The sequence below is a fragment of the Balaenoptera acutorostrata genome, chromosome 11 (assembly GCF_949987535.1).
Source record: "Balaenoptera acutorostrata chromosome 11, mBalAcu1.1, whole genome shotgun sequence".
Taxonomy (NCBI): domain Eukaryota; kingdom Metazoa; phylum Chordata; class Mammalia; order Artiodactyla; family Balaenopteridae; genus Balaenoptera; species Balaenoptera acutorostrata.
Genome location: NC_080074.1, coordinates 10,518,599 through 10,544,655, shown reverse-complemented (window position 1 = coordinate 10,544,655; position 26,057 = coordinate 10,518,599). Strand labels below are relative to the sequence as shown.

Sequence of the window (26,057 nt, the reverse complement as noted above, 5' to 3'; positions counted from 1 at the left end):
TGGCGCTTAGTTTCCTGGCCTGCAAAACTCCTGTTAGGCTGGCATCTCGAAGTATCCTTCCAGCTCGGACACTGTCATTCTAGTAGAGGAGTGACGACACCCTAGGACGGGGGTGCTGAAAATGTGAAAGGGAAAGTGTCGGGGTTTGTAGTCCGCTGAACTTCTCTGGAGGTGTCCCCGCCTAAGGATGCTTCCGTTGCCACGGCAACCAGCCATGCGGCTTGGTCCCCCGGCGTCCCGCTGAGGAAGCTGGGAAGAACCCTGACCTTACCAAGATGGCGGCGACCACAGGGCAAGGGGCGGGGTTGAGCGCCGTCGGCCTGTCCGGACGTTTCCTCTATTTCCGCTTTTTCATGCTAAAGGGGAGCTTCCGTCAATACTTGTTCTTTTTCCTCGTTCTGGGAGCCCCGGGAGGCAGGGAGGGAAGGGTTGCCTATAGGGACCCGGGCAAATACCCAGTGCGGGAAGACGGGACTTCCGCTTCCACCCGGAAGTGACGCGACAGTCGCGGCCGCCGACAGGTGGAACGGCAGGTGGGTTCAGGTGCCAGCCTGGCCCGGACCCGGCTGTGGTACTGACGCTTCCGGTGAGCGACAGAGGCGAGCTCCCAACGGCCTGGAGACCCGTGGGGCGGGCTCTGGAATCTGAGGCCCCGCCCTGGCCTGGAGTTCCCCCTGTACCTAGTAAGAATCACCTACCCACCCCCAACCCCGGGGACTACCCCCATCGTCCGGAAGGGAGGGGAGGGCCCGGCTCTCCCACATCGCCGGGGTTGGGGTTGGCATTTAGGCACTGGTTCCCTAAGCCCCGCGCTCTTTTCTTTCCCGGATCCAGTTCCCCATTCCCCTGCCGAGCTGGGCAGTTAGCCAGCCCACTGGAACTCTCGGAACCATGTTTGCAGACTTGGATTATGACATCGAGGAGGATAAACTGTGAGTATGTTGTTACCCCAAGTCCCACTAGTGCAGGAGCCTCAGGTCTCTCAGGTGCCTGGACTTACCAGTTCCACAGACCCTTGCTTCTCAGCAGAAGATTAGGTCTTGTACTGTAGCAGAAATGGATCCTGCCCTTCCAGGAGCTCACCATCTGTAGGGGGCTGTGGACACATCGATGGATAAATACAGTTCAGGGCCATAAGAGTGCTAATGGAGAATGACCTGGCTACGAGGAGAACCGAGCAGGCCAAGCAGTGCCTCTGCTGGGGTGTTCAGGGAAGGCTTCATAGAGGAGGTGACAGTTGAGCCAGATTTTGAAGGATGAATAGGAATATCATAAACATACCTTCCTCCCCAGCGTAGATGATCAGTGGGGCAGATTTTCAAAAATTAAGTTAGTTTCCTTAATAGAATATATCCTCCCTCAGAGCAAGGACTGGGTCCAATGCCTTTCTGTGTCCTCAGCACTTAGTATGGGGCTCAGCATCAATAGGTTGTTAGCAAATGTTTGTCAAGTGAATAAGAGAATAAATGAGAATATTTACCACAAAACATAAATAAGTGCTAATGTATAGTGAAAACTGAGAAGTAATTGAGTACAGCAATTGACAGATGGGTGATGGATAGTTTAACAGGAGAAGGCTTCCTGGAGGAGGTGGCCGTTATGTTCCATATGTGCCTGAGAAGGTGACAAGGATAGAGTCTGACTCAAATCTTAGAGGGAGAATGAAGGAAAGGGAAGGGGGACCTATTTTTACGGAATGCCTGCTCTGGGCTGGGTTGGTGTTAAGTGCCTTCCATGTACTTTCTTCTAAGAACTTTGATAAAGTGGCTACTTTTTATCCATACCATTTTATGGATGAGGAAACTGAGATGCAGAGAGGGTGACTTACTTACCCAAGTCCCACAGCTGATAAATGGCTGAATTGGGATTTGATCCCCCATCAGCATGGCTCCAAGAGCTCTGTGACGTTCCAGCACAAAATGCTGTCTTTTTGGCCAGGTGAGAAAGAGAAAAGCTGTGCAGCACTTGGAGGTTCTTGGGAGTTTTAGGAGGCCTGTCTGTCCCCGTCCCCTCCAGTCATCCTTTCTCCAGGAGACTCAGCTGCACGTGCTTCTCTCTCCAGCGGAATCCCTACTGTACCTGGGAAGGTGACCTTGCAGAAGGATGCTCAGAACCTGATTGGGATCAGCATTGGAGGAGGAGCCCAGTACTGTCCCTGCCTGTATATTGTCCAGGTATTGAGTGCTTTGGAGGTGGAAGGGAGGTGCTGGAGGGGGCGAGCCACCTCCCTACTCAGGCGTGACAAAGGTTCATTTCTCCCCTCTGCACAGCTGACTCCTCATTCTCTTCAGAGGGGCTTCCCCGAACACCCACTGTCAGTAGGTCCGCCCTTGTTTTTCTCTATCATTTCAGTCTGTTCTTTTCCTTCTCAGCACTTATCACCATCTTGTACTCATGGATTTGCTCATTAGTTCTGTATCTAACTTCTTTTCCAGACTCTTTGCACTATGAGGGCAGGATCCCAGTTTGCTTTTTCACTGCAGTCAGCACCTTGTACAATGCCTGGCAAATAGCGGACCTTCAATAAAAATGTCATCAGTGAATCAATAAAATCATCAGCCTTTGGTACTAACACAAGTGAAGCACAGTGGGAAGACTAAAAGACTATGAAATAATAATGGCCTGAGTTCAAATGCAAGCTTCCCTGCTTATTAACTAGTTACTTAAGCTCTCTGGGCCTCAGTTTCCTCACCTGGAAAATGGGGATATAAAATATGTAGGTCTGGGCATCTTTGGGTTGTTGTGAAGATTAAACAAAATGATATCACACAATGTCCGGCCCTTAAGCAGCACTCCCTCGATAGCAGCTGCTATTATTTTTATGACAGTTCACTTTCCCAGATGATCTGCCAGCGATACTGAACAATTCTGTGGTCCTTATAAGAAGGGCTGCCCTGGTGATATTCTGTCAGTTGTGACGCAGGAGTGGGGACAGGCCTCGTTTATTATGTGGCTGGTCAGAGTCAGTGATCTTTCTGTAGCCTTGGAAGGAAGCTTGCCCCCCTCAGACATAAACTTGACCTGGATTCCAGCTATGTTTTAACCTTCTCAGCTATGTAGCCATTGGTGGCAGATGGGAAACTGCAGTTTCTCTGAGGATCTTGCAAAAGAATCACTTCTAAGGCCTTGAAGATGGAGATTCCCTGGATCTGGTCTTGCCTGCTTAGGGTGTGGCCTTTACGAGCGCTTTGGCCTTCTCTGGTCCAGGAGGTGTTAGGGAGGCCTCCCCCAGGCCTGGCCTCCTTGCCGTCTCCCTGCCCAGCCTCCCTCCCCTGCCACCTCCCCCTTGCCACCTGTGGGGGGCCAGGTTTGTACTTAATATGAACTGTGATTATAAAATAATAGAATTGATTTTTTTCAAAAGTCTTTTAATCAAAGACTGACTTGCTTTGAACAAGTCAAGAGTACTAAAAGGCCGGTGTCAAATAAGCAATCCCCTCTGCTCGACGCCTTCTCACCGCCCTTCCCCCACCTCAATCCTACCCCCACCTCAATCCTACCCCCACCCCAATCCCAGAAGCAACACCGCTTCCCACCCTTTTAGCTGTTGATTCAGGTATGAGGTCCCATTTTTCTCAGTAAGATGCTTATCCTGTTATTTTTTGGTCTATCGCTTGTAAACATCTGTCAGCTTCTTTCAGTCTAGGAAATAAAAATTTAGCTTCCTTCCAAAACCTGTTTCTTCTCACTCTATCTTCCCAACATAGTTATCGTGTCAATTTTGGTTAAATCAGTATCAGTACAACAGATATTATGTTCGGGAAATATTTTCTGAGGGCCTGACCAGGCTCTTTCATAGCCACTAGAGAAAAGAAAGCAAGAAAACAGAGACCCTGCCCTCAGAGAGCTCGGAGCCTAGTAACATGCTGTTTTTTTGTCTTTTTTTTAAAATGGCATAGTGTTTGCATATGACCTCTGCACATCCTCCCGTATACTTTATTATTATTATTATTTTTAAAATAAATTTATTTATTTACTTATTTATTTTTGGCTCTGTTGGGTCTTCGCTGCTGCACGTCTTTTTCTCTGCTGCGGCGGGCGGGGGCTACTCTTCCTTGCCGTGAGTGGGCTTCTCACTGCGGTGGCTTCTCTTGTTGCGGAGCACGGGCTCTAGGTGTGCGGGCTTCAGTAGTTGTTGCACATGGGCTCAGTAGTTGTGGCTCGCCGGCTCTAGGGCACAGGCTCAGTAGTTGTGGTGCACGGGCTTAGTTGCTCCACGGCATGTGGGATCTTCCCAGACCAGGGCTCGAACCTGTGCCCCCTGCATCGGCAGGCAGATTCTTAACCAGTGCACCACGAGGGAAGCCCTCGTGTGGTTTTATAGGTGAGCAGACCCAGGCTCCTGGCCCAGGTCCCTAGCCGGCTAAGTGGTAGAGGCCAAGTTAGAAAGCAGATCTGACAGGCTCCAAAGCGTCCATGTGCTCTCCTGCTGTACCAGATGGCACTGCCTGAAGACTCTAGAAATGCTGGTCCCTGCCCACCCCCCCACCCCGACCCCCCGCCTTAATTCCTGCGGCTGCCTTGGGGGGCCCAGAGGCTTCAGTGCAAATTGTCTGCCAAAACCCGCGACGGTCTGGGAAACGTCCGCTACTGAAGCTCCAGCAGGATGTGGGCAGGGAGCCAGTGGCTGGCGCTGAGGCAGTGGCGTTCCCGTGTCCTCCGTGTTCCCCAGAGAAGGGGTCGTGGAGGGTTGTGTGGGTGGGGAGGGAGCCTGGAGTTGAGTCTGTCCCCCTACTTTCTACCTTGCCTTCCACCCACCTAAGGATGTTTCCAGAGGTCTGTTTCCTGGCCTGCTGGCCGTTTCCAGCAAAGACTAGCTCTCTTTCATCAACCCCCTCTGCAGGCCCTTGGATCCCCACTGTTCCATCTTCCAGAAACAGCTATATATCTTTTATTGTTGTGATCTCCTTTACCATTCTTTTTCAAATAATTATGATGTTTTTATTGTGATTCTGGAAGGTAGCAGAAAGAAACGTTTGTCTTAATTATTTCATTTTTTTCTTATAATATTAACGTATATGAAACATCATGAAATATTCTTTCTACGTGCTTTGCATAGAAAACTTGGAAACTAAAGATAAGGTATAGGGGAGACAGCTAATAATTTTGGCGTCTCTCCTAGCGGTTTTTGCCTGATGGGACTTTTGTATTCTTGGGTCCGGCTATGCACACACTTGTGTAGCCTGCTCACCCCTCGCCCCGAGCGTCCCCCATACATCTGTCCTTTAACAGACACATTCAGCTGCACTCAGCCAGTGAGTGCAGACCCTGTGTTAGGGGTCATCTTGGGAGAAGGGGCTTACGTGTGTGGTGGGGCCCTTGCTCCTTGGAGACAGAGATGAAGTGCAGGAACTGATAAGTGGTGCCTTGGGGCTCCGAGTCAGCTCAGTGCAGCGTTGTTGGAAAAAATCTCAAGAAATGGCTTGGGAGGAGCAAACACTCCTGTGGTCGTGTGAGGTTTGGTGTATTTGATACCAGAAGAGGAAAGTCTCATCAGTCGCATTTACCTCCAGTTCCCCCTTCCCCTCCCCCAAGAATGTGGGTCACTTGTTTCTGGCTGTTAGGGTGCTTTCTCCCCTTGCCCTTCTCCAGCACCACTTAAGGGATAGAGGGCAGAGACCAGGACGGAGCCAGGTGCCGGTTGGGGTGGAGGGAATGACTGTCCCCCACCAGGTTTCTTCCCAGCTTTCCTTTTCTCCCCTGCCCATCCCCCCTTATGCACCCACAGGTGTTTGACAACACCCCAGCCGCGCTGGACGGCACCGTGGCAGCTGGCGATGAGATCACCGGGGTCAATGGCAGGTCAATCAAAGGAAAAACTAAGGTGGAGGTGGCCAAGATGATTCAGGAGGTGAAGGTAAGGGCTGCTGCGGGACTGGGGACACAGAGGCCCTTCTGAGACCTCCAGCCTGCCAGAGGGCCTGGAAGGGGGGACTGGCCCTTTCACAGCTCCCTCCTCGGTGCATCAGGGTCTGGGTCACACCCCGGCTCCCTGAGTTTCTTCCATGTTCATTCAGTAGATACTATTTATGATCCAGGACTTGGGCTGGGCCTTGGTGAGAGAGTGGGCACCAGGACTGAAAGGTCCCCGTCCTCGAGCTCCCAGGGGAGCTGTCAGACTTGGAACCACACCTCAGGGAGGGCCAGTGTGTCCCCAGTCAGGGCCGGAGGCGAAGCTGGAAGTCTGAGGTGAAGCTACCTGGGTCAGTAGACATCCAGTAAATGTCCAGGGGCCATGCTGGGCCCAGGAAGTTGTAAGAGGGAAAGAGGGACCCCTCCCCCCAACCCCCGTCCCTGTAGGAACTTTCAGTCCCCTGGGCCCTGGGCAGCTCCTGGTCCAGCGGATGGTCTCCTGTTCTGCAGACCACACTGCACTCTGCCTGTTCCCGGCTTCCCCCTCCCTGCCCCCGCTGCTCCAGGCCAAGGTCTCTCCCCACAGGGCCCCTCTCTCCCTGAATGGCAGGCAGCATTCTGGCCAGTCCCGGAAGCATGCAGCCCTTTTGCCATTTCCTAGAGATTTTTGCTGCTAGTAGCTCTTGGGAATCCAAAACAGTGAAGGAGGTGCAAAGACACAGGATGATTTAAAAGTCTGAGAGTCAAGCGTCCCAGCTGTATGTTGAGCTTGGCCGAGTGTTTGAGCTCCCTCACCCCATCCATCCAAACCTCTCCTCACCTCCCATCCATCCTCTGTGTCCTCTGTACCGTGTTTCATTCTGGTACAGAAGTGGGGTGCATGTGCCCCCTCTGGATCCCCTCCCTCATCCCCCCATCTCTACTCACCAGAACCCTCCTTATCCTCCCAGGCCTGTGTCGCGCCAGCCCCTCACGTTGCCCACGAGAACAGGAGCTTTTGGTGTGTGAGCACAGCCTTGCCATTGCACCCAGACTCCCCAGCTCCCACGTTTGGGTGCCAGGCAGAGATACGGCCCCTATTTTACTGGTGCCCAGAGTGGGGGGAAGGATTTGCTTGCGGTCACACAGCTGGACCAGAGCCCAGGTCTGACTGCCACCGCAGCGCTCCTTCCTTTCCCCACAGCTGCTCTCCAAGGCGGCCCTGAGCACACTGCGCTGAGCCTTTTGCATCTACCCCTGATTCACTGCATCGGGTCACTTAGGAGGCAATTTTGAAATCCTGTTTTGCATTTGAATGGATTCTGTCCCAAGTTCAAAGGTCTTAGGATTTCAAGAACGAGAGTGACCTGGGTGGCCTCACGTGGTCAGGGGAGGCTTCTCAGGAGGAGCGCCACCTCTCTTCCAGTCACTAGACTGCAACTCATGTAATTTCCTTGAATTGCATCGGCCTCCCTCGCTGGCCTCAGGCCCTTGGGTGCTGGGGCTGCCCCTGCACCTGCTTCCTCCATCCCAGCACCAGGCACAGAGAACGTGCTGGGACAGTTTGTGGAGTGAATGGAGGGAGGATGGGGATGGTTTAGAGCGCGGGAGAAGAGCCTCTGTGTGGCAGGAAAAATGATGTCGCAGAGGTTTGGAGTGTGGCCATGGCATGGGGGTGGCAGGGGCACAGGACATCAGAGATCGCCAGGCTGCGAGCTCAGTGTCAACAGGGACCTTGTCTGCCCTTGTCCCTGCTGATTCTCCAGGGCCTGGCGGGTGGTGAGAGAAGGAGGGACCTTTTTCCAGGGCTCAGGATTTTTTCATGACCGCAAACTCCAGGGCAAACAGGCCTCCCCCGGGAAGGGGCTTGGGGTCCGGGGGACTCCGTCACAACTCTGCTTGTCCTGCTTTTCCAGGGGGAGGTGACTATCCACTACAACAAGCTGCAGGCAGACCCCAAGCAGGGCATGTCCCTGGACATTGGTAAGCTGGGCTGGGGCAGTGGCGTCCAGTGGCCCCATAAGCCCCTGTTCTGCCTTCTTATGACAATGCATCAGTACTCACATGGCTGTGGTCTCTGACTCTTCTGACCAAGCCGATCCAAAGGGCCTGGGAGGACCCAGGGGTACTCCCCTTGCAGCTGGTCCCAGGAACCTGTCCCTGGTTTCTCCCTGCCCTGTGTTTTACCCCGCTTCCCCCAGCCACCTCCTCTGGGATCTTGCTGCCCTAGGGTTGTCCTTTGTAGGGCAGCCCTCCAGCTCACCAGGCCCAGTCCCTCACCCTTCTGAAAGGGAGGGCAGCCCAGCCTGGGCCTGGTACCTCTTGCCCACCTGCATACCCCTCCTCAGCCCTGGCCCCTTCTACACACCTGCTCCCAGAAAGGCTCAGGGTCTGAACTGGACCTCAGCAGAAGCCAGCCCTTCTGCCCATAGCATGCCCTGGAACATGTTGCCTCCTGCTAGAGGGTCTGGGCCTTGGTTCTGTGGAAGCTTCAAGGCTCAAGAGCTGGACAGTAGCTTCAAGGTCCTCTGGGCTAGCCACTTCATTCCAGATCAAGGCCCGAGATCCAGAGAGACGCTGTGTCCCCTGGGTGAAGGCACACCCAGATCTCTTGGCTCTGGGATCCAGCACCCTTTTCCTACACCCTTGGGCCAGAGCCTCCTCCTGGTTTTTAAGGAAAGAGGCTAAGGGCAGATCAAGTCTGTCCTGGAGGTTCTTCCTCTAAAACCCTCTGGTCCCATCCTAGTCCCCTTCCAAGCACCGAATGTGTGACCACATATGCAGTAACCGAGTCTGGAGCCTGAGGCCAGCTGTCACTGATGGCGCCTCTGCTCCCGGAAGTGGAGGAGAGATGGAGGAGAGGTTCTCCGCGGTTGGCCTGTCAGCTCATATCAAGCCTGGGCAGCTCTGGGCTCTCAGTGGTAGCCAGTAGCCACTTTGAGTGCCAGGCCTTTGGTTAAGCGCTTTACATATTTACCCCTTCCAGGCTCCCAGCGCCTCCCTCAGGTAGAGAGTGAACAGGGCGGGGGCCCAGAACCCCTCACTGGGACCCTCCCTACTTCACAGTCACCCACACACCAAACCCCAGTTCAGCCCCTTCTGCCCCTAGTGTCGCTCCCAGTGAGTCGCGATGGGGCAGGGATGGCCTGGGGGCCCAGACTCTACCTCACTGAGTCCCTTTCTCACCTGGTCCCAGTGTTGAAGAAGGTGAAGCATCGGCTGGTCGAGAACATGAGTTCGGGGACCGCAGATGCTCTGGGCCTGAGCCGGGCCATCCTGTGCAATGGTGAGTCCCCTCCTTCCACCCCCTGACCCTCGGTCCCGGGGGACTCAGGCCCAGGCCTCAGGGGCAGGGGCACCATGGCTGCCCACCAGGCTGCATCCTTGGAGGCCTCTCCCGCTCCCAGAGCATTCACGGTAGTCAGCGTAGGCATCTTACAGCCAGTGTCCTCCATTCCCCAGCAAGGGTTCACAGGCCCAGGTCACAGATGAGACAAATTCATGGTAGGGAGGTGCCTCCCTCCAGCTCCCCAGGCTGGTGCCTTCGCCACTGCCCCCAGCTGCTCTCACACAGCCAAGGCCTCCCCCACCCCCCCACCCCCCGCCAGCCTAGTTCCACCCTGTGCCCTCTTGTCACCCCAGCATGCACTGCGCTGCTCCCACACTGCCCGCTCTGCCCCGCCTCTCTCCAGGAGGTGGCGCTGCTGCCCGCATCCCAGGGCTGGAGGTGGCTGCCCGCCTCAGGGCTGGGGGAAAACCGCATACACGCACATTCGCGCCCACGCATGTGTGCACACATACACACACACACACACGCGCGCGCGCGCTCTCTCCCCAGGGGGCCAGTGAAACACTCGGTCCTGCTCCTGCTGTCACCAGCCTGAGTTTATAAATAGCAGCAGCTCTGCTGTGTACGTGTGGGGACAGATATAAATACCTACATACATTGTAGGCTCAGCTGAGCACACTGGGCTTTATTGGCTGGGATGCGGGGTTGGGGGAGGGGGTCTGAGCTTGTTCCAAATGGGGTACAAAAGTGGCGGCTGCTATTTCCAGCTTCTTGGTGTCTATAAATCCCTGTTACTGTAGTTACCATGCGTTGGGATGAAATTAGAACTGGTTGTTGTGTTTTTCCCCCCAGACCTTGCAATTTCCCCAGCCTTAAATAGGGTTTCTAAAATTGAAACTGTCATCATGTCCCATGACCCAGCTAAAAACAACAGCAGGGCACTTACGTGGCTCCTTCCCTGCCAGGCTGGCCGGGGCCCAAGGCTCTGGGGAGCCAGGGCCTGGAGGCCAGCCCAGTGGCCGAAGCCTCCTGAAGACCTCTGAGGTGCTCCCTTCCAGCCCCCAGAGCCCGGGCCTTCCTCCCTGACAGCCCAACACACAGCCGCCTTCTCTGCCCAGAGAAAGGCCCAGGCCCGGCTTCTGCTACTCCCCTTCTCTCCTGCCACTCTGAAAACCCTGGCCCAGGTCAGCACAGGAGACAGGGGGGCAGAGGGCACCCCAGCCTGCACAGCCCTCGCTGTGTGCCTTTAGGCAAGTTGCTTTACCTCTCTGTCCCTCGATGTTCTCTACAAGATGAGCAAAGTAGTCTCTGCCTCAAAGGCTCATGTGGAAGAAGGACTGAGCTGCGTGGAGGGCACTCAGTAAGGCCAGGCCCTGTCTAGGAGGTGCCGGGCAAGGACGCCCCAGCATGGGCCCTGCCCTGCAGTTGCTGTCGGTGCTTCCGGTGGGGAGTCGGGGGTGGACCTCAGCCCTGTTGGAGTGGAGGAGGGTGCCACTCGCTGCTGGTGGGGGTCCCACCCACCCCGATCTGGAATGCGGCCCCCTCCCTGGCAATCCGCTTGCTCCCGTCTTGAGCCCTTGAGGTGAGGCAGCTGCCCCTGCCCCTCAGCTTACAGCCCTTACTGTCCCTGCCAGTCACGGCCTGGCCACTGTCACTGCTGGACTGTGAGCCTTGAGGGCACAACTCAGATTTCACTCACCACGGGCATTCCTGGGCCTACCAGGGGGTCCGGCACACAGTGGGCGCTCAATAAACTACCTGTGAAGCCAGCGAAGATGATCACCAGGGCCCGCTCCCATGCAAGCTTTTCCTCGAAGCCCTCGCTGAGTTTCTCTCCCCTCCCCGGATTGCTCTCACCTCTGAGCCAGCCGGTGGTGGTAGGGGCTGCCTTTGAGCCTACCTTAGAGTTATTGTCGAGGCGTCCCATCTCTCCTGCTTGTCTCTGACTGCCTTGCTCCTCGGCCATCAGCAGGGAGTATGTTAGAAGTCCCAGGGCCTTGACTGCCAGGCATGGGCCTGCCTTCTGCTGGCCGTGGGGAGCCACCCGCGGGCTTGGCCTTGGGGAGGGCCCAATTGGTTTTCACTCCTGATTTCTGGACGTACCCGCATCCTCTTCACCTTTCTGCCCCTTTGCTGTGTCCCAGCCTGCTGGGGTGGCGCTTATCTCAGGAGCATCCTGAGGGCTGCCCTGCCTGCCCCCACTTGTCTGGGCGTGCCGGGCTCTCTGCAGAACACCAGTGAGCCCAGCTGACCCTGAGGTGCCAAATCCCCCTCCCTGGGACCACGTCCTGTGCTGCTCCTCTGGGGGCGACCTTGCCCCTCCCAAGCCTGGCTCAGGTGACCTGTGGGTCTCTCCCCTGACCCTGTGGCTCTCTGATCCCCACAGATGGGCTTGTCAAGAGGCTTGAGGAGCTGGAGCGGACCGCCGAGCTGTATAAAGGTGGGCAGGCGCACCCTCTGGCTGGCAGCCCCGTGGTGGGTTGGGTATCCCAATCTGGGAAGTGCCTGGCACTGGCTCTGCCCTGGGGTGGAGCTCTGGAGCCCTGCTCTAAAGATGATGGCAGTGGGGGCAGAGTGCCAGCCTACACAATTCTAGGACCATGGCCATTAAATATTCTTAAGGAAAAAAAATCTTAAGACATACTTCTTTTTTTTTTAAATAAATTTATTTATTTTTGGCTGTGTTGGGTCTTCGTTGCTGCTCGCAGGCTTTCTCTAGTTGCAGCGAGCGGGGGCTACTCTTTGTTGCGGTGCGTGGGCTTCTCATCGCCGTGGCTTCTTGTTGCGGAGCACGGGCTCTAGGCTCGCGGGCTTCAGTAGTTGTAGCATGCGGGCTCAGTAGTTGTGGCTCGTGGGCTCTAGAGCACAGGCTCAGTAGTTGTGGCGCATGGGCTTAGTTGCTCCGCGGCATTTGGGAACTTCCCGGACCAGGGCTTGAACCCGTGTCCCCTGCATTGGCAGGCGGATTCTTAACCACTGCGCCACCAGGGAAGCCCAAGACATACTTTTTCTGATTGTAAAAGTAATACATGCCCATAAAAATCAAATAATGGCACATGTAAACCTAGCAAGAAGAGTCTGAAACCCAGGAACAGTGAGGGCCTCAGGGTGGGGTGGGTGTTTGGAGGCCGTGTCCTGGGCCAGTGTAGTCCCCACCATGTGCCCCCAGCCCCCTCGATTGGGTCTCTCCCACAGGGATGACAGAGCACGCCAAGAACCTCCTACGGGCCTTTTATGAGCTGTCGCAGACGCACCGGGGTAAGGATGCCCCAAACCTGCTGCGTGACCCTGGAAAAACCCTTGTCACCCTCTGGGCTCAGCACCTCCCCTACACCCATACAGTGAGGGTGCGGCCAAGCTCCTCCCTGGGGCCTTTCTCATGCCCATGCTCAGGCGGACACCACAGCATCTGACCTCAGGCCAGGTTTGGGCTGGGCACTGTCTAGATGCTGGGATGTAGCAATAATGGGGCCAGCGGGGAGCATGTAGACCAGCTAGTCCTTTTTTTTGGGCCGCACCGCACGGCTTGTGGGATCTTAGTTCCCCGGCCAGGGATTGAACCTGGGCCCCCTGCAGTGGAAGCGCAGAGTCCCAGCCACTGGACCGCTAGGGAAGTCCCCTTGACCAGCTTGTCTTCTGTGGGGCACAGTTACTCCTCCGGGCCCTGTCCCGTCTATCTGTACTGCCGCTTACAATGTATGAGGCCCTTCCTTACTCGTGATCTTGTTTCCTACAAGTTTGTTATTAGTTGGGCAGGGCAGCTACAGTTAACCCCGTTTTGCAGTTGGGAAAACAAAGCCCAGATAGAAAAAGTGGTCACGCAGCTCCTTAGGGGCAGAGTTGACCTAAGGCCCAGATTCCCAGACTAGTACTCTGCCCCCAGACAATTTCACCTCCTTCAACCTTGACCCAGCCTTCTCCATGGTCTGGTCGCTGTGGGGAATGAGGGCCAGCTCCCTTGGATGTAGACCCAGCTTCCTCAAGGTGTAGACTCAGGTGTCTACACCGGAGTCTATATTCCTTGGGGATGTAGGTCCAACTCTCTTAGGGGTATAGATTCACCTTTCTTGAGGTGTAGACCCACCTCCCTTGGGACGTAGACCTCGGGCAGACCTTGGCCTCCAGCCTGCCACACCCCCCGCCTTGCTTCTCCCCAACAAACCCCTGGCTTCTCCGTTAAGGGGTCAAGTAGGGGCAGCCTTCAGGACAAACTTGTCACGCAGCCTTTGGGGACGTGTTCTCCGTGATTGGGGTGCGGGAGCCCCAGCCAGCTGCGAGTGAGGCTTTCGTGAAGTTCGCCGACGCCCACCGCAGCATTGAGAAGTTTGGCATCCGGCTGCTGAAGACCATCAAGCCGGTAGGTCCTGTGGAACGTGTATGTCAGCACGTGATGGGGGAGGGGGCAGTGTGGCGAGCAGAAAGGGTCCTGTTCTGGAGTCGGAGCACCGGGGGGCCGGTTCTGGCTTGGTCTCCTACACAGCTGACCATGGGTGAGTCACTCCTCCTCCGTGGCCTCAGCATTGACCTCCAGGCTTTTTTCTGGTGCTGGCTCCACCAGAGTTACAGCTTGCCCTTGACCTGGTCTGTCTTCTCGTCCTTGAAATGGACAAGGCTGTCTAGGCGTGCCCTTTGGCTCTGACACCTGAGTCCACTAGAAGGATTGACACATCCGTGCCATTCCTTGCCACCCTGGCCAGCCTGACCCCTCTGCCCATGGGGGCTTAAGCGTCCGCCCCATCCTCCCGTTCCAGATGCTGACGGACCTGAACACGTACCTCAACAAAGCCATCCCAGACACTCGCCTCACCATCAAGAAGTACCTGGACGTGAAGTTTGAGTACCTGGTAAGTGGTCTCCAGCCTCTGCGGGGGTGTGGGCCTGGCCTGCTGGGGTCAGAGCCCACCTGGAGATTTGCCCCTCCTCAGTCAGCCACACGGTGGCCAGCAGGGCAGGGCCAGAACCTCGGTCACATCTGATTGAGGAGGTGGGACCAGGGGCCTAGGGAGGTGCTGGGGAATCAGGCAGCAGCCTAGGCCCTGCTTCGACTGTTCAGAGGAGCCCCTGGGAGCCTGGGGTGGGTAGCGCCCTCACTCTGGAGCACTCTGACCCCATGGGAATTCTTTTGGTCACTTTTAACAATGGATTAGACTAGGTCAGTGGTTATAAAGTGGGTACCAAGGGATGTTAATGAGTTTTATGTTCAAATAATAATTCTGTGGTGAAAGGAGATGAGGAAAAATACTCCATCAAAGAGGCCAAGGTCCTTTGCTTGAGGACTTGTCAGAGCCTTTGATAGACCCATACGTAACATGGGTCTTCAGGGGCCTTCCCAAGCTCTTTGGACCATGGAACCTTTTTTCCCAGAGCATCTCTTGGGACTTGAGTGTGGTAAACGCTGGGCTGTCTCTCAGGCCCTTTCCACCCTCCTAGATGAGTGCCCTTGCTGTCCTGAGCCTCCCGAGCAAAGGCCAGTCTGACTGAGGGGCCAGCCTCTCCCTGACACATCTCGGCTCATCCCAGCTGAGGGTGCGCAGGGCCCATGAGGCCTGGCACACCGGCTCCTCTGGGTGGCCGAGGGGTACAGCATGGCATGGGAGGAACTGGGGACATCAGGGTGGGCACCCAGGTGGTGCAGCCCCTCTGACAACCTGGCCTCACCTGTCCCACAGTCATACTGCTTGAAGGTGAAGGAGATGGATGACGAGGAATACAGCTGCATTGTGAGTGCCACGGCGGGAGGGAGCACGGCTGTGGTATTGGAAAGGCTCAGGGTGCACAAATCTTCCCCTGCCTACCTCACAGAGCCCCAAGAATGGGCTGGGTCTGCCAGGGACACCAGGTGGGCCAGGCCAATCCAGGAGAGGCCTGGGGGTTTGGCCAGGCTCTTGTTTCTGGAGATTTGGGGCGATCCCCCCACCCCTGGCCCCTCTGGGCCTCAGAGTGCTGGCCAGCTTGCTGTGGGACACTCCCAGTGCCTGCTCCCACACCAGCTGCCCCCCAGACTTTGTGGGGCTCTTGCAGGGAAAAACTGACTTTCCTCACTCCTGAGAGGTGGTTTTTTACTTCTTTAAAATTTTTTTTTATAGATTTTTTTAAATTTTTAATTTTTTTTTTAATGTATTAATTTTTGGCTGTGTTGGGTCTTCGTTGCTACGTGTGGGCTTTCTCTAGTTGCAGCGAGCGGGGCTACTCTTCGTTGCTTCTCATGACAGTGGCTTCTCTTGTTGCAGAGCACGGGCTCTAGGCGCACGGGCTTAAGTAGTTATGGTGCGTGTGCTCAGTAGTTGTGGCTCGTGGGCTCTAGAGCACAGGCTCAGTAGTTGTGGCTTGCGGGCTTAGTTGCTCCACGGCATGTGGGATCCTCCTGGACCAGGGCTCGAACCCGTGTCCCCTGCATTGGCAGGCGGATTCTTAACCAGTGCGCCTCCAGGGAAGCCCGTTTTTAATATTTTTGATATCAGGGTCCATCTGTGACTAAATATTCATTTATTTAATGTGGCAAGGGTTTGGTTTTTCGGTTGTTTTTTTTCACAAAGCTATCACTAAGCGCTTCTAGCGGTCCTGGCGCCTCAGAAATGGGGAGCCATGGTAGCTTTGAAGAGTGCCGTGCTGTGCAGGGGTGTGAGCCGGTGGGTCGGCTCTGCAGCCTCCCTGCCCCCGCCCCCCTCTGCCCCAGAGCAGGCTCCCCACCCCGCCCAGGGTCCCTGACGTGCTTCCCCTGCCCCAGGCTCTAGGGGAGCCCCTGTATCGCGTGAGCACAGGCAACTACGAGTACCGCCTGATCCTGCGCTGCCGCCAGGAGGCCCGCGCTCGCTTCTCCCAGATGCGCAAGGACGTGCTGGAGAAGATGGAGCTGCTGGACCAGAAGCACGGTGAGGGGTGTGGGCTGTGGGCAGGCGCCCGGCCCGCGGGCCACACCCTGCCTCGGGCAACCCCTACACCATCCTCTCCCCATTTCAGAGCTGGGAAAACTGTGGCCCAGAGAGGTACAGTACTTACCTGAGCTCCCAGGGCCAGCGCATGGCAGAGCTCTGAGTCAGACCCAAGATGGGAGCTTCCTGGAGCCTGGCCTGGGTGGGACTGGCCGTGCCCTGTGGGCTCCTTGGGGTGTAGTCCACCATCCCCCCACCCTGGCAGGGCTCCTCCACTGCCTGACTGGGAGCTGGGAGGCGGCCTGGGTTCTGTGCAGGGCTGGGCGGCCCTGGCCTTGCCCCCTCCCGGGGCACGAGGGGTCAGTGAGGTGCATGATGGGATGCCCAGGCGGGCAGGGAGGGTCTTCGCCACGCGCAGGCAGCCCCGGCCCACTGGCGCCCGTCTGCCCGCCCTCCTGCCCCAGTCCAGGACATCGTGTTCCAGCTGCAGCGCTTCGTGTCCACCATGTCCAAGTACTACAACGACTGCTACTCAGTGCTGCGTGACGCCGACGTCTTCCCCATCGAGGTGGACCTGGCCCACACCACGCTGGCCTATGGCCTCAGCCAGGATGAGTTCACTGACGGCGAGGACGAGGGGGAGGAAGACGAGGAGGACACAGCAGCCGGGGAGCCATCCAGGGATGCGCGAGGGGCTGCCGGGCCCCTGGACAAGGGCGGAAGCTGGTGTGACTCCTGAGTGCCCCCTTGGGGTGCGGATCTGGGGGGTAGGGCGAGTGGGAGGATGGCAGCACGGGAGTGGGGGCAGGGCTGCCGCACAACAGGGTGGCGCATAAAGGCCTGCTGGCTTGGGGCGCCTGCCTCCCTGCTCCTCTGTCCCAGCACAGCGAACCCGGGCGCCCGCCCAGGAAAGGCACCGGGCCGTGGCCTGGGACCTGGACACTGGCCCCTCCACCTTCCCTCCCCACCTCCCCAGCCAGCTGGAGAGCTTGGTCTCTGGACCTGCCTTAGGAAGGAGAAAGAGGGCAGAAAGGAAGAGGGGCTGGAGGTGGCAGGGAGTCCAGGAGCCGTTCCTCGTGGACACCTCCACTGGCCCCCCGGAGCCCTGCCGGGAGGGGGCCGCGCGTGGACTGCCGAGCTTGGGACCAGGGTTTCACGTGCACCCTCACCTTGCCCTAGGCTGGCCCCACCCCAGTCCACACTCACCTCGGCGGCCTTTATTTGTTTTATTCCCTCGCTCAGCCACTTCCCTGGGGAGGGGCTGGGCGCTGGGCCTGTAGTGAATAAACACAAACCCAGATGGAGCCGGGCTCTTTGCAGTGGCCTCAGACCCTCTCTCCCCTCGACGCCCCCCTCTTCTGCCCCCTGATCACCCAGGCGGGGCAACAAGGTTTACTGACATTCCCTTTATAGCACTGACTCCTCACAGCAGTTGTGTGGATTAGCACTACTGTCCCCATTTACAGATGGGAAACTGAGGCTCAGAAGAGGCTTGCTCAAGGCCACATGGTGTACAGGGACAGAGTGGGATCTGGACTCAGATCCATCAAATTCAGAAGACTCCACTTTTCCCCCTGCCTCCCAGGCTTTCTGCTCTGTGGAGCCTCTTATATCCTCCCTCATCTGTGATCCTTCAGTGCTTCTGGCCATGAACTCAACCTTTATCTGGGGAAGGGCAGGGCAGATACTGGGTCAGGAGGACCCGAGGCCCCAAACTGGGGAGAGTGCTAAGGGTGCCCCGGCCATTCCAGGTTGCCTGTTCTACCAGGGCCGAGGGGAGAAGCCCAGTGGGTGGTACCACGCTAGTACCCCACGTGTCCGGCTTCACCTGGGCAGTCCCAGTCCACACCTGTGGCCCTAGTGTGATTATTTACAGTGGCCCTTTTCACTCTCAAAGTGTCCCTGTTTGGACCATGAAATATGTGCTCGTCCTGAGAATGGGAGGGGTGCAAGAGGGTGTGAGAGGTGGGCAGGGTCCACAATGGCCGGGGCGGGGGGTAGTTTCCTGCGTATTAGGTTTGCGTGTGTGGGTCCCAGGCAGAGACGCGAATGGGATCCTCAGGCAGGATTGGGAGTGTGGAGAGAGGGATGGGCTGTCACCACGTAGATCCGCTAGAGCCGTCAGACTATACCACCTCCCTGAAGGGGCAACCAGCGTGGAGGCCAAGGGCACAGACTGGAACCGACAGCCTAGGTTCCGGTCATAGCTTCTGTGACCCTGAGCTACCTCCTCACTTCCTGTGCCTCAGTTTCCCTATCTGTGAGTGTGGCTAATGAGGGTACCTACCTTCTTGGGTCCTTATCGAGGATTAGATGAGTTAACATTTGTGAAGGGCTTAGCACGGTGCCTGGCACAGTCAGTGCTCCGTGAGGATTTGGTAAACAAGATGTAGTCACTGTTGTAGTGGCTTAGGGGAAACCACAGACCCAGTGTAAGTTGGCCAGGCATCTGCAGGGGCCCCCCCACACCTTCCTGGGGCATGGATGGAAAATGAGACCAGTGGGGAGGGGGTCACCAGTGGAATGGGCTCCCCTGAGGAGTACAGATGAATGGAGTCAGGGTCTGCGGTGGGAAGGCTGCTTCCGCCACTGGGCCCGGGTCACCAAGCTGGTGATTTGGAGGGAGGGAGGCAAGGAAAGGGGTGTCTAGTTTGTGGGAAGAGAATCAATACTTAAATAGCTCCCTAAACCTTCCTAGCCAGGGTGAGACCTGGAGCTCCCTGCACTTGACTCCAAGTGCCATTGAGGAGCTATCCCTGGGACTCCACTGGTGGGCGGGGGAGCAGATGCCAGGGTCAGCAGTGGCGTCCGTAGGGACGTGTCCAGAGCAAAGGTCCCAGGACACCCGAGTTTATTCCCTAGAGAGAGGAGACCCAGAGCCGGGCTGGGAGAGGGTCCCTCTTAGGAAGGTGAGGGGGCAGGGCAGGTGCCATCCCCCCTCCCCCACCCCCCTGCTCGCCACAGGATGGAGTCATAGAGTCAGGTACTCTCCACCTCCAGTGTGCGAGAGGAGCCCGGGGCTCAGGGCCAGGATCCAGCCCCAGCCCGCCTCTCGGACCCGTGCTCTTTCTCTGCTCTGGGCTGCTCCAGCGGCAGGTGCTGCCAGCGGGGGCTTCAGTGTACAGCTCCGAGCAGCGGGGCTGGAGCTGGGACACTTTCCCCTGCCGTCCTCCACCTCTGCCACTTCCTCCCCAACACCCACGGCCGGGGGGGGGGGGGGGAGTGGTCGGAGGGCCCCAGGGAGAGCCTCTCAGACTCCCTGCTAACCCATCCCCCAGGTAGCAGCCAGAGGTGCGGGAACAGAACCTCTTTCAGCTCAGCTTTATGGACTTAAGATTCACACAGGCCCAGACCCTGCCGTGCACAGCAGCTTCACTGGCGGGGCCAGGACCAGTGGGCAGATGAGGGAGGCAGCTCCCGGCATGGACCCCGGGGGTGACCACCGGAGCAGCCGCCCGTGTGCCAGGCCCTCCAGGGGCAGCCGGGGCTCTGAGAGGGGAAGCCCCATTCCTGAAGTCCCTGGCCACCCCACCTAGTGCCCCCGCGCTACACAGACTCGGAGTCTAGCCCCGGCTCTGCCTCCGTCTCGGGTTCCGAGGGCCCAGTCCCTGGGCTCGGCACCTCTGGAGCTTCGAGGCCACCGGGCTCCACGGCGCCGGCAGGCAGGGGCTCAGAGTCCACTTCGGCCTCAGCATCCTCCGTGTCGCTGGCCCCGCCCTTGGTGGCTGGGCTGGGCGTGGCGTCCTGAGAGCGGCGCAGGCAACACTTGGTGGCGACAGCCATGAAGATCCCGGCCAGGGCCACCTCAGAGCCTGCCAGGTAGAAGATGATCTCGTAGTTCTTCAGCGCGTCCACCAGGCGGCCTGTGGGGAGGGCGGATGGGGAGGTGAGGGCCTGCGCGGGAGCCCACCCTTCACACATACACCCACACCCTCAGGTAAGGGCAGTGCTCTTGGTGGGCTCACGGGTAACACACACACATGCTCCAGTCTTTGTTCCCATTTTACAGATGCAAAAATCCATGAGGGTTCTGCCATTTGAGATCTTAAAACTGTCACTTCACCTCCCTGGACCTCAATTTCTTAAGTGATATGGGGCCTTTGGTGAGACAGAACTTCACAGTTTACAAGGGACCTCCTGTCCTCGGGATTCCAACCCCACATGTACCCTGGGACTTGCCCAGCTGGGGATATTTGACCTGGGAGTGGGGAGAGCACTGGGCTTAGGCCTGCTCTCCTGGGGGCCCTCAACCCTTGTTCTTTCCACTTAACCTCCTTGGTCTTCAGGAGCCTGGCTCGGCTCTCCCCCCAACCCCCAGGCCTCCCCCCTCCCAGGAGGCCCCATGTACCCAGGACTGAACTATCATTAGCATGGGGGCTGGGGACAGGGCTTGTAGAACTCTTGTTTCCTTCTGTGTATTTTCCAAGTTTTCTATCACAGGTACGTGTTACTTTCATACTCGGCAAAATCTTTTAATTGCAAATATTTCCCCTAAAGTGTGGTTCTTCAGTGGGCTCCCCCTCTCTCGGGGGCATCCTTGTGGCTGTCCACACCAGGCTGTGACCCCTCCGTCTGTATCTCTGAGGCCTTGGGGAGGTTCCCTGGAGTCCCCCAAGCCAGCTGCCCGCCTGAGCCCCTCTGAGCAGTACCCCAAACTTGCCTTCCTGACCCCTGCCCAGCCAGCCAGTCTCGCCCCTTCCACACAGAGCCCTGTGGTGTCCCTCACCTTCTTCTCACCCCACGTGCCTTCTCTGCCTATTAGATCCACCCCAGGGTCACACAAGAAAATGGAAGATGGATCCCTGAGCCTCTGGCTGGTTTTATAGCTTTTGGTGGTTGGGCTTGGGGGCTGCTCACACAGGGGTTCAGGTTCAGTGCAATTCCCACTACACTGAAGCGGAAATTCAGGGTCAGGTGAGATGACAAAGCTTGATGACAGCACTCAGCTAGCCCAGCCCTGGAAGAATGGGCAGCTCGCCTCATCTCGGGTGCAGCCTGGGCCCTAGCAAAGGCGGCCCCTGTCATTGCTCCGTCCTACAGCCTGACCTCAGCTCTCTCCTGCTCACAGGCAGGCTTCCTGCTGTTTCAGGGATAACCTGACAACCCAGCAAGACCCTAATGTCCCCCACCCCCACCTTTCTGATCCTAGCTCCTGCCTTACTTGTATAGGAACAGTGTCCCCCAAACACTCCCTGTGCCCTCTCCTGGGGGGTCCTGCCCTGCCCCGTGAGACTGCCTTCAGGCCAGCCCCTGCAGGAAGCCTTCCCCTACCACCTCGTCATGAGGATTTCCTATGATGTGTAGAGCACCCAGCAGGCAGTGTGCACCGAGGAAGACTCCCGCGCCCTGCCGCTCTGTGAGCATAATGAGCCCTCCCACTCTGCTCCTGGTTCCCCAAGGACGCTCCCTATTCCAGTCACCCTTAGAGGCTGGGGAGACTAAAGGACTCAGATACTGTGTTTCAAAGGTATGGGCATTGAGCACCAGGCAGGGCTCCGCTCTGCTTCTGGGACTGCAACCTGTACTGGGCCTCTGGGCCTCAGTTCCCCCACCTGCAAAAGGAGAATACGCATCTGCACTTCACAAGGCCTTTGTGCCATCTGCTGGAGATGAGCCAGTGGGCCAGCTACTATCCATGTTGGGTTCTTCCTGGCACATTTCCTGGCTTTTTTTCCATCCCCACCCTGAGCTGGTGGTACCGCCTGGGGGGTAGGCTAACTGGCCGTGGTAAGGGGAGTCTACCCCACCGGGCTGTCTCTCCCCCTCCCCACCCCCCATGGGTCCCTTCCCCTCTCTTATCCCTGGACGTTCCGTCTGGGATAGGGAGGGGGCTTCCCTTGGGCTTAGGGGCACTAGGCCGCGTCACCCTCTCCTCCTGTGGCACGCACCGGCAGAGGGCGGTCCGATGAGCACAGCCACAGCCTCGAGGAGTAGCACCAGGCCCAGCGCACTGGGGAATCGGGGCGCACCCACAGCCGCCATGAGCACCTCGAACTGCAGGGCGCCCACCATGCCGTAGGAGAGGCCGAAGGCGACGCAGAAGGCGACAAGGGTGCCGTAGGTGCGCGCGCGCGCGCTGCTCAGGTCCGTGAGCCCGTTGGCCATCAGGGCCAGGCTGAAGAGGTATGCGACGTGCGGCCGCAGGCGCGCCAGGCCGGCCAGGGCGCCGCACGCTGGCCGCGCCACGATGTCTACGAAGCCCACGATGGACAGCAGGAAGGCAGCCTCGGAGTCAGGCACGCCCGCGTCCTTGGCGTAGTTCACCAACAGGATGGCGGGCACGAAGAGCCCGAGCGCCATCAGGAACTTGGTGACGGCGTACACCGCAAAGGCGCGGTCGGTGCACACGGTCACGTCCAGCAGGCGCCGGCGGGTCCGGCCACCAGAGGGCGCCTCGCGCAAGCGCAGTCCCGCACTGTCCGCCTCCGCCTCCCCGGGAGCGTCGCCCGCGCTGTTCCTGCGCGGCCGCGGCCCGGGTGGCGGCCGCATGACGGCGCCGCAGGCGCAGCAATGCAGCAGGAGGCCGCCGAGCAGCAGGAAGCCGCCGCGCCAGCCGAAGTGCTCGAGCAGCTGCTGGCCGAGCGGCGACAGCGCCGACAGGAACACGGGGCTGCCGGCCGCCGCCAGCCCGTTGGCCAGAGGCCGCCGCCGCTCGAAATACAACCCCAGCATGATGAGCGACGGCTGGAAGTTGAGGGCCAGGCCCAGGCCTGTGGGCGAGGCGGTGCTGTGACGGGCTCCCCGAGGGCGCCTCCACCCCAGGCCCCGGCGGGAGGGAGGGGCGAGGTCCCGACAGGGTGGGCAGACCCCGGGGTGGGGGGGTGGGAATGGGGCCGAAGGACGAGGACCGCCCCTCGTGGGGAAACTGAGGACAGGAGGTCTTGCAGCAAGGGCTGCTGACCCCCACCTGCACCCCGACCCCCACGGGGAGGAGAGCAGTGGGCGCCCTCACCTGTGAGCACCCCAGCTGTCAGGTATAGCTCCAGGAGGCGCGTGGCGAAGGATGCTAGGACCATGCCGGCCGAGGCCAACAGCCCACCCACCAGCATCACCGGGCGACAGCCAAAGCGGGTCACGAGGATGCTGGACACCGGGCCTGTGGGCAGGGCAGGATCACCAATCAGGCTGGACCCCTCTCTGGTAGACACTCCAGGCTTTGTACCTCCCAGCCTTGAAAGACGGCTTGAAGGGATGAGGTCACCCCCAGTTCAGAGAGGGCAGTGTTGTGGCCAAGGTCAGGTAGTTTGGCTGGGACAGACCAAAGAGAGCCATATGGGGGGATGCAGGGGAGGAGCCTCTATACTGGTCCCCAGCCCTCCTGAGAACACGGAACATAAAGCAGAAGGGGCGGACCCCATTCTCTTTATTACCTTCACAGCTGGAATCACAGCTTGAGCTGCCTTCCTCCCCAGGCTTCCCCCATCCCTCACCTCCACCCCTCCACGCTGCCTGGCCGGGATAACTCCAGCATCTCCCCCACTCCACAGGTGGTTAGAGCTTTGGGATTGGGAATCTTTAGATCTCAGTTTTCCCACCTGTAACATAGGCGGGTGTGGGTCTTTTGACAGAAATGGAGGGGCCCTTCCAGCCGGCCAAGCTTGACAGGTCAGCCACCTGGGTGCGGGCTCCACCTCTGGCCGCTGCCACCCTCCTGCCCTCTGCTCCCCTCTCTGGTGCTAATGTTTCCACAGGAAGGAAGGGGTTTCCATGCCCGCCCCGAGGGGCCTGGGGGAAGATGCTCAAGGGGTCGGGTGTCTCCTGGTCCCTGATCCCGATCCTCAGTCCTGGGCCTGGGGGAGGAGGGAGGGATCCGCGAGGGGGCGCTGACCTGTGCCATAGAGCATGGCGAGCATGATGGAGGATACCCAGGCCGTGTCGCTGTAGCCCGCTCCGAAGTCGCGCATAAGCGCGCGGAAGAAGACGCTCACGGCCTTGGGGAAGCCATAGGCGAAACCGGTGACCACGAAGCAGGCGCCCAGCACGGCCCAGCCCCAGCCGCCGTCTGGGGGGCCGGGGCCCCGCCGGGGGCCTCTAGTGCCCATCGTCACCGCCTCTGCTGGAAGAGAGGGGACAAGAGGGAGCGGCGAGGGTCTGTAGCCCAGACAAGAAAGGGGGATGGAGACCCTGGTGTGGGGAAACTGAGGCACGGGGCTACCCACGGGAGCCCTGCTCAGGGAATGGAGCCAGGAGGGGAAACCGAGGTAGGACCTCACCCCGAATCTCCCCTCCTCCAAGGGGCGTGAAGGATGAGGGGTGGGGCGTGAAGGATGAGGGGTGGGTAATAGAGTCGTTCCCACCTGAGTTTTAACTTCAGGAAGACTCCCTCTGGAGGACACTCCTTGCCCCTCAGGACCTAGTAGTGTCAGGAGAGGGGGTTCGGATGAGTGGGAAAGCCGACAGCCAGTGTGTGACTGGAGGCATGTGTGGGGACCGGCAATGTCCCCAGGGTGTACATGTGAGGGTCTCAGGGCAACGGAACAAACAAGGTGTGGGGTGGAGGGGGAGACAAGTGCCAGCTGCAAAATGGGTGGAGTTCATTTTCCTCCTTGGCCTTGGGGTAGGTACCTAATTTTTCTCAGTGATCAGGAATGTCTATTGTCATTTAGAAAATTATGAAAGAAAAACCAAAACATGTTGTAACAATATTAGCCTTGTCTCAGAAGCCAAGGGAGCTGAGTTCCAATTCATCCCAGCTTAGCCATGGATTTGCTCCGTGACTTGGGCAGCTCCCCTCCCCTTGCTGAGCCTCAGTTTTCCCACCTGTAAGGTGGGTGACTGAACACCCCAGACCAGCTGGGGATCTTGGTGTGTGGGGGGATCAGATCTCTGGCTCCACTGGACAGATGCAGACCTTTGAGGGGGCACTGGGAGAGAGACCCTCTGCCCTCCAAACCCTTAGCAGCCCCCCAACCCCTCCACATTTCCAGAGCTCCACCCAGGGGTTCACACAGCACCCCCATTGCCCCCATAACAGACCAGGAGGGGGGCCTCACAGGCAGGATGGACCAGCCCACAGCTGGAGCCTCCCTCTCTCCTGCAACCCCTCTGCGCTGGGGTCTCCCGCCTGGCCTTGGGCAATGCCAAGGGCCCTGTGGGACTCCGCCCCTGGCCCACCAGGACCAAGTTCTGGTTTGGTCACCACAGCTGCAGCCACCTGAGGACCAGGACAAGAGGTGGTCCCTGACAGCCGTCGCCGCACACTTACCTGAGCCGTCCCGTGGGTTTGGGTGTCCAGCCTCGCATCTCCTGAGGCCTGCAGGGAGGGGCCGTCCCACTGGCTCCCCTGTGAAAGCCTAGCCCGATGGGGGCCGCAGCTGAAGACTCCCAGGCTTCCTGCAGATCAGCCACTCAACAGCTCGCGCCCCCAAGCCTGGGGCTTAGTGTTCCCCACCCCCATCCCCTGTAAGAGGCTTTCCACTGGGAGGGGAGAAGGGCCAGGCAGCCACCGCAGCACAGGGCCAGGCTGGGCCGCATGGTAGGGCTCCCTGTCCCAGGCCCATCCAGGGAGAGCTAGAGATAAGGGGGCCCCTTCACCTCCTGGAGCTTCGGGCAGAGAACACAGAGAGCCCTGCCCTGGGGGGTCTGAGTGGTACAAAGGGCACAGCCCTGCCCTGGAGAGACCCCACCAGCCCTAATCACCTCAACTCCTCGCCTGCCCTCCGCCCCCAGGCCACATTCCAGGAGGGGCCTCCATGGCTTTCCCCTGGATAAGGCTAATCCAAGCCAGAGCCTGGGACTGAGGGGGTGGGGATGGGCCAGAACAAAGGGTGCTGTGTCCCAGGGCACCGGAGGGTGACTTGCTGATGGTCCCAGGCCTCAGCCACTGCCATCCCTCCGGCTCTAGGGAACCCACAGCAGAAATGAGCCTGGGCCAGAGATGGGGGGATACAGCTTGCAGGAGTTAGGCCAGACCTAAAGACTTAACTTAAAATGAGGGATGTGAGGGGCTGGGAGTGAGTGAGGCCTCCCAGGGAACTGCCGGTGACATTTAGGACCTTCTGGACTCCCTTCTTCAGTGGGAGGTCTCCATCCCCACCCCGTCCCACCCTGTCCCCCAAGTCAGA

The 26,057-nt window shown here is 58.4% G+C and overlaps 2 protein-coding genes across 3 annotated transcripts; one reads left to right on the top strand and one right to left on the bottom strand.

Moving 5' to 3' along the window:
• Nucleotides 1–362: 362 nt before the first annotated feature.
• Nucleotides 363–17,297, top strand: PICK1 (protein interacting with PRKCA 1). 2 transcript variants are annotated; one of them, XM_007189036.2, is made up of 13 exons: nt 363–533; nt 835–932; nt 2,063–2,174; nt 5,729–5,857; nt 7,749–7,815; nt 9,029–9,118; nt 11,508–11,561; nt 12,317–12,379; nt 13,345–13,478; nt 13,873–13,965; nt 14,791–14,841; nt 15,849–15,993; nt 16,458–17,297. In XM_007189036.2, exons 2-13 carry the CDS (start codon nt 892–894, stop codon nt 16,730–16,732), a joined length of 1,254 nt encoding a protein of 417 aa, XP_007189098.2. In that variant the 5' UTR covers nt 363–533; nt 835–891; the 3' UTR covers nt 16,733–17,297. The 2 variants fall into 2 exon arrangements, with proteins under 2 accessions (XP_007189098.2, XP_007189096.2); XM_007189034.2 differs by having other exon boundaries at nt 363–683.
• A 2,017-nt stretch (nt 17,298–19,314) lies between these two features.
• Nucleotides 19,315–24,035, bottom strand: SLC16A8 (solute carrier family 16 member 8). Its single transcript, XM_057556990.1, has 4 exons — nt 23,822–24,035; nt 22,946–23,089; nt 21,882–22,703; nt 19,315–19,856 (listed from the first exon to the last, which is right to left on the bottom strand). Exons 1-4 carry the CDS (start codon nt 24,033–24,035, stop codon nt 19,540–19,542), a joined length of 1,497 nt encoding a protein of 498 aa, XP_057412973.1. The 3' UTR covers nt 19,315–19,539.
• Nucleotides 24,036–26,057: the final 2,022 nt, after the last annotated feature.

What these genes read in the sequence shown, in the direction of transcription:
- PICK1 (XM_007189036.2), top strand. Translation starts at nt 892, where the DNA reads ATGTTTGCAGACTTGGATTATGACATCGAGGAGGATAAACT. An exon ending in GCTGTCGCAGACGCACCGGG is followed by an intron (nt 12,380 to 13,344) that starts GTAAGGATGCCC and finishes CTTGTCACGCAG; the next exon opens with CCTTTGGGGACGTGTTCTCC. An exon ending in GCTGCTGGACCAGAAGCACG is followed by an intron (nt 15,994 to 16,457) that starts GTGAGGGGTGTG and finishes CTCCTGCCCCAG; the next exon opens with TCCAGGACATCGTGTTCCAG.
- SLC16A8 (XM_057556990.1), bottom strand. Translation starts at nt 24,035, where the DNA reads ATGGGCACTAGAGGCCCCCGGCGGGGCCCCGGCCCCCCAGACGGCGGC. An exon ending in CGCCATGCTCTATGGCACAG is followed by an intron (nt 23,090 to 23,821) that starts GTCAGCGCCCCC and finishes CCCTGCCCACAG; the next exon opens with GCCCGGTGTCCAGCATCCTC. An exon ending in CATCGGACCGCCCTCTGCCG is followed by an intron (nt 19,857 to 21,881) that starts GTGCGTGCCACA and finishes CCCTCCCCACAG; the next exon opens with GCCGCCTGGTGGACGCGCTG.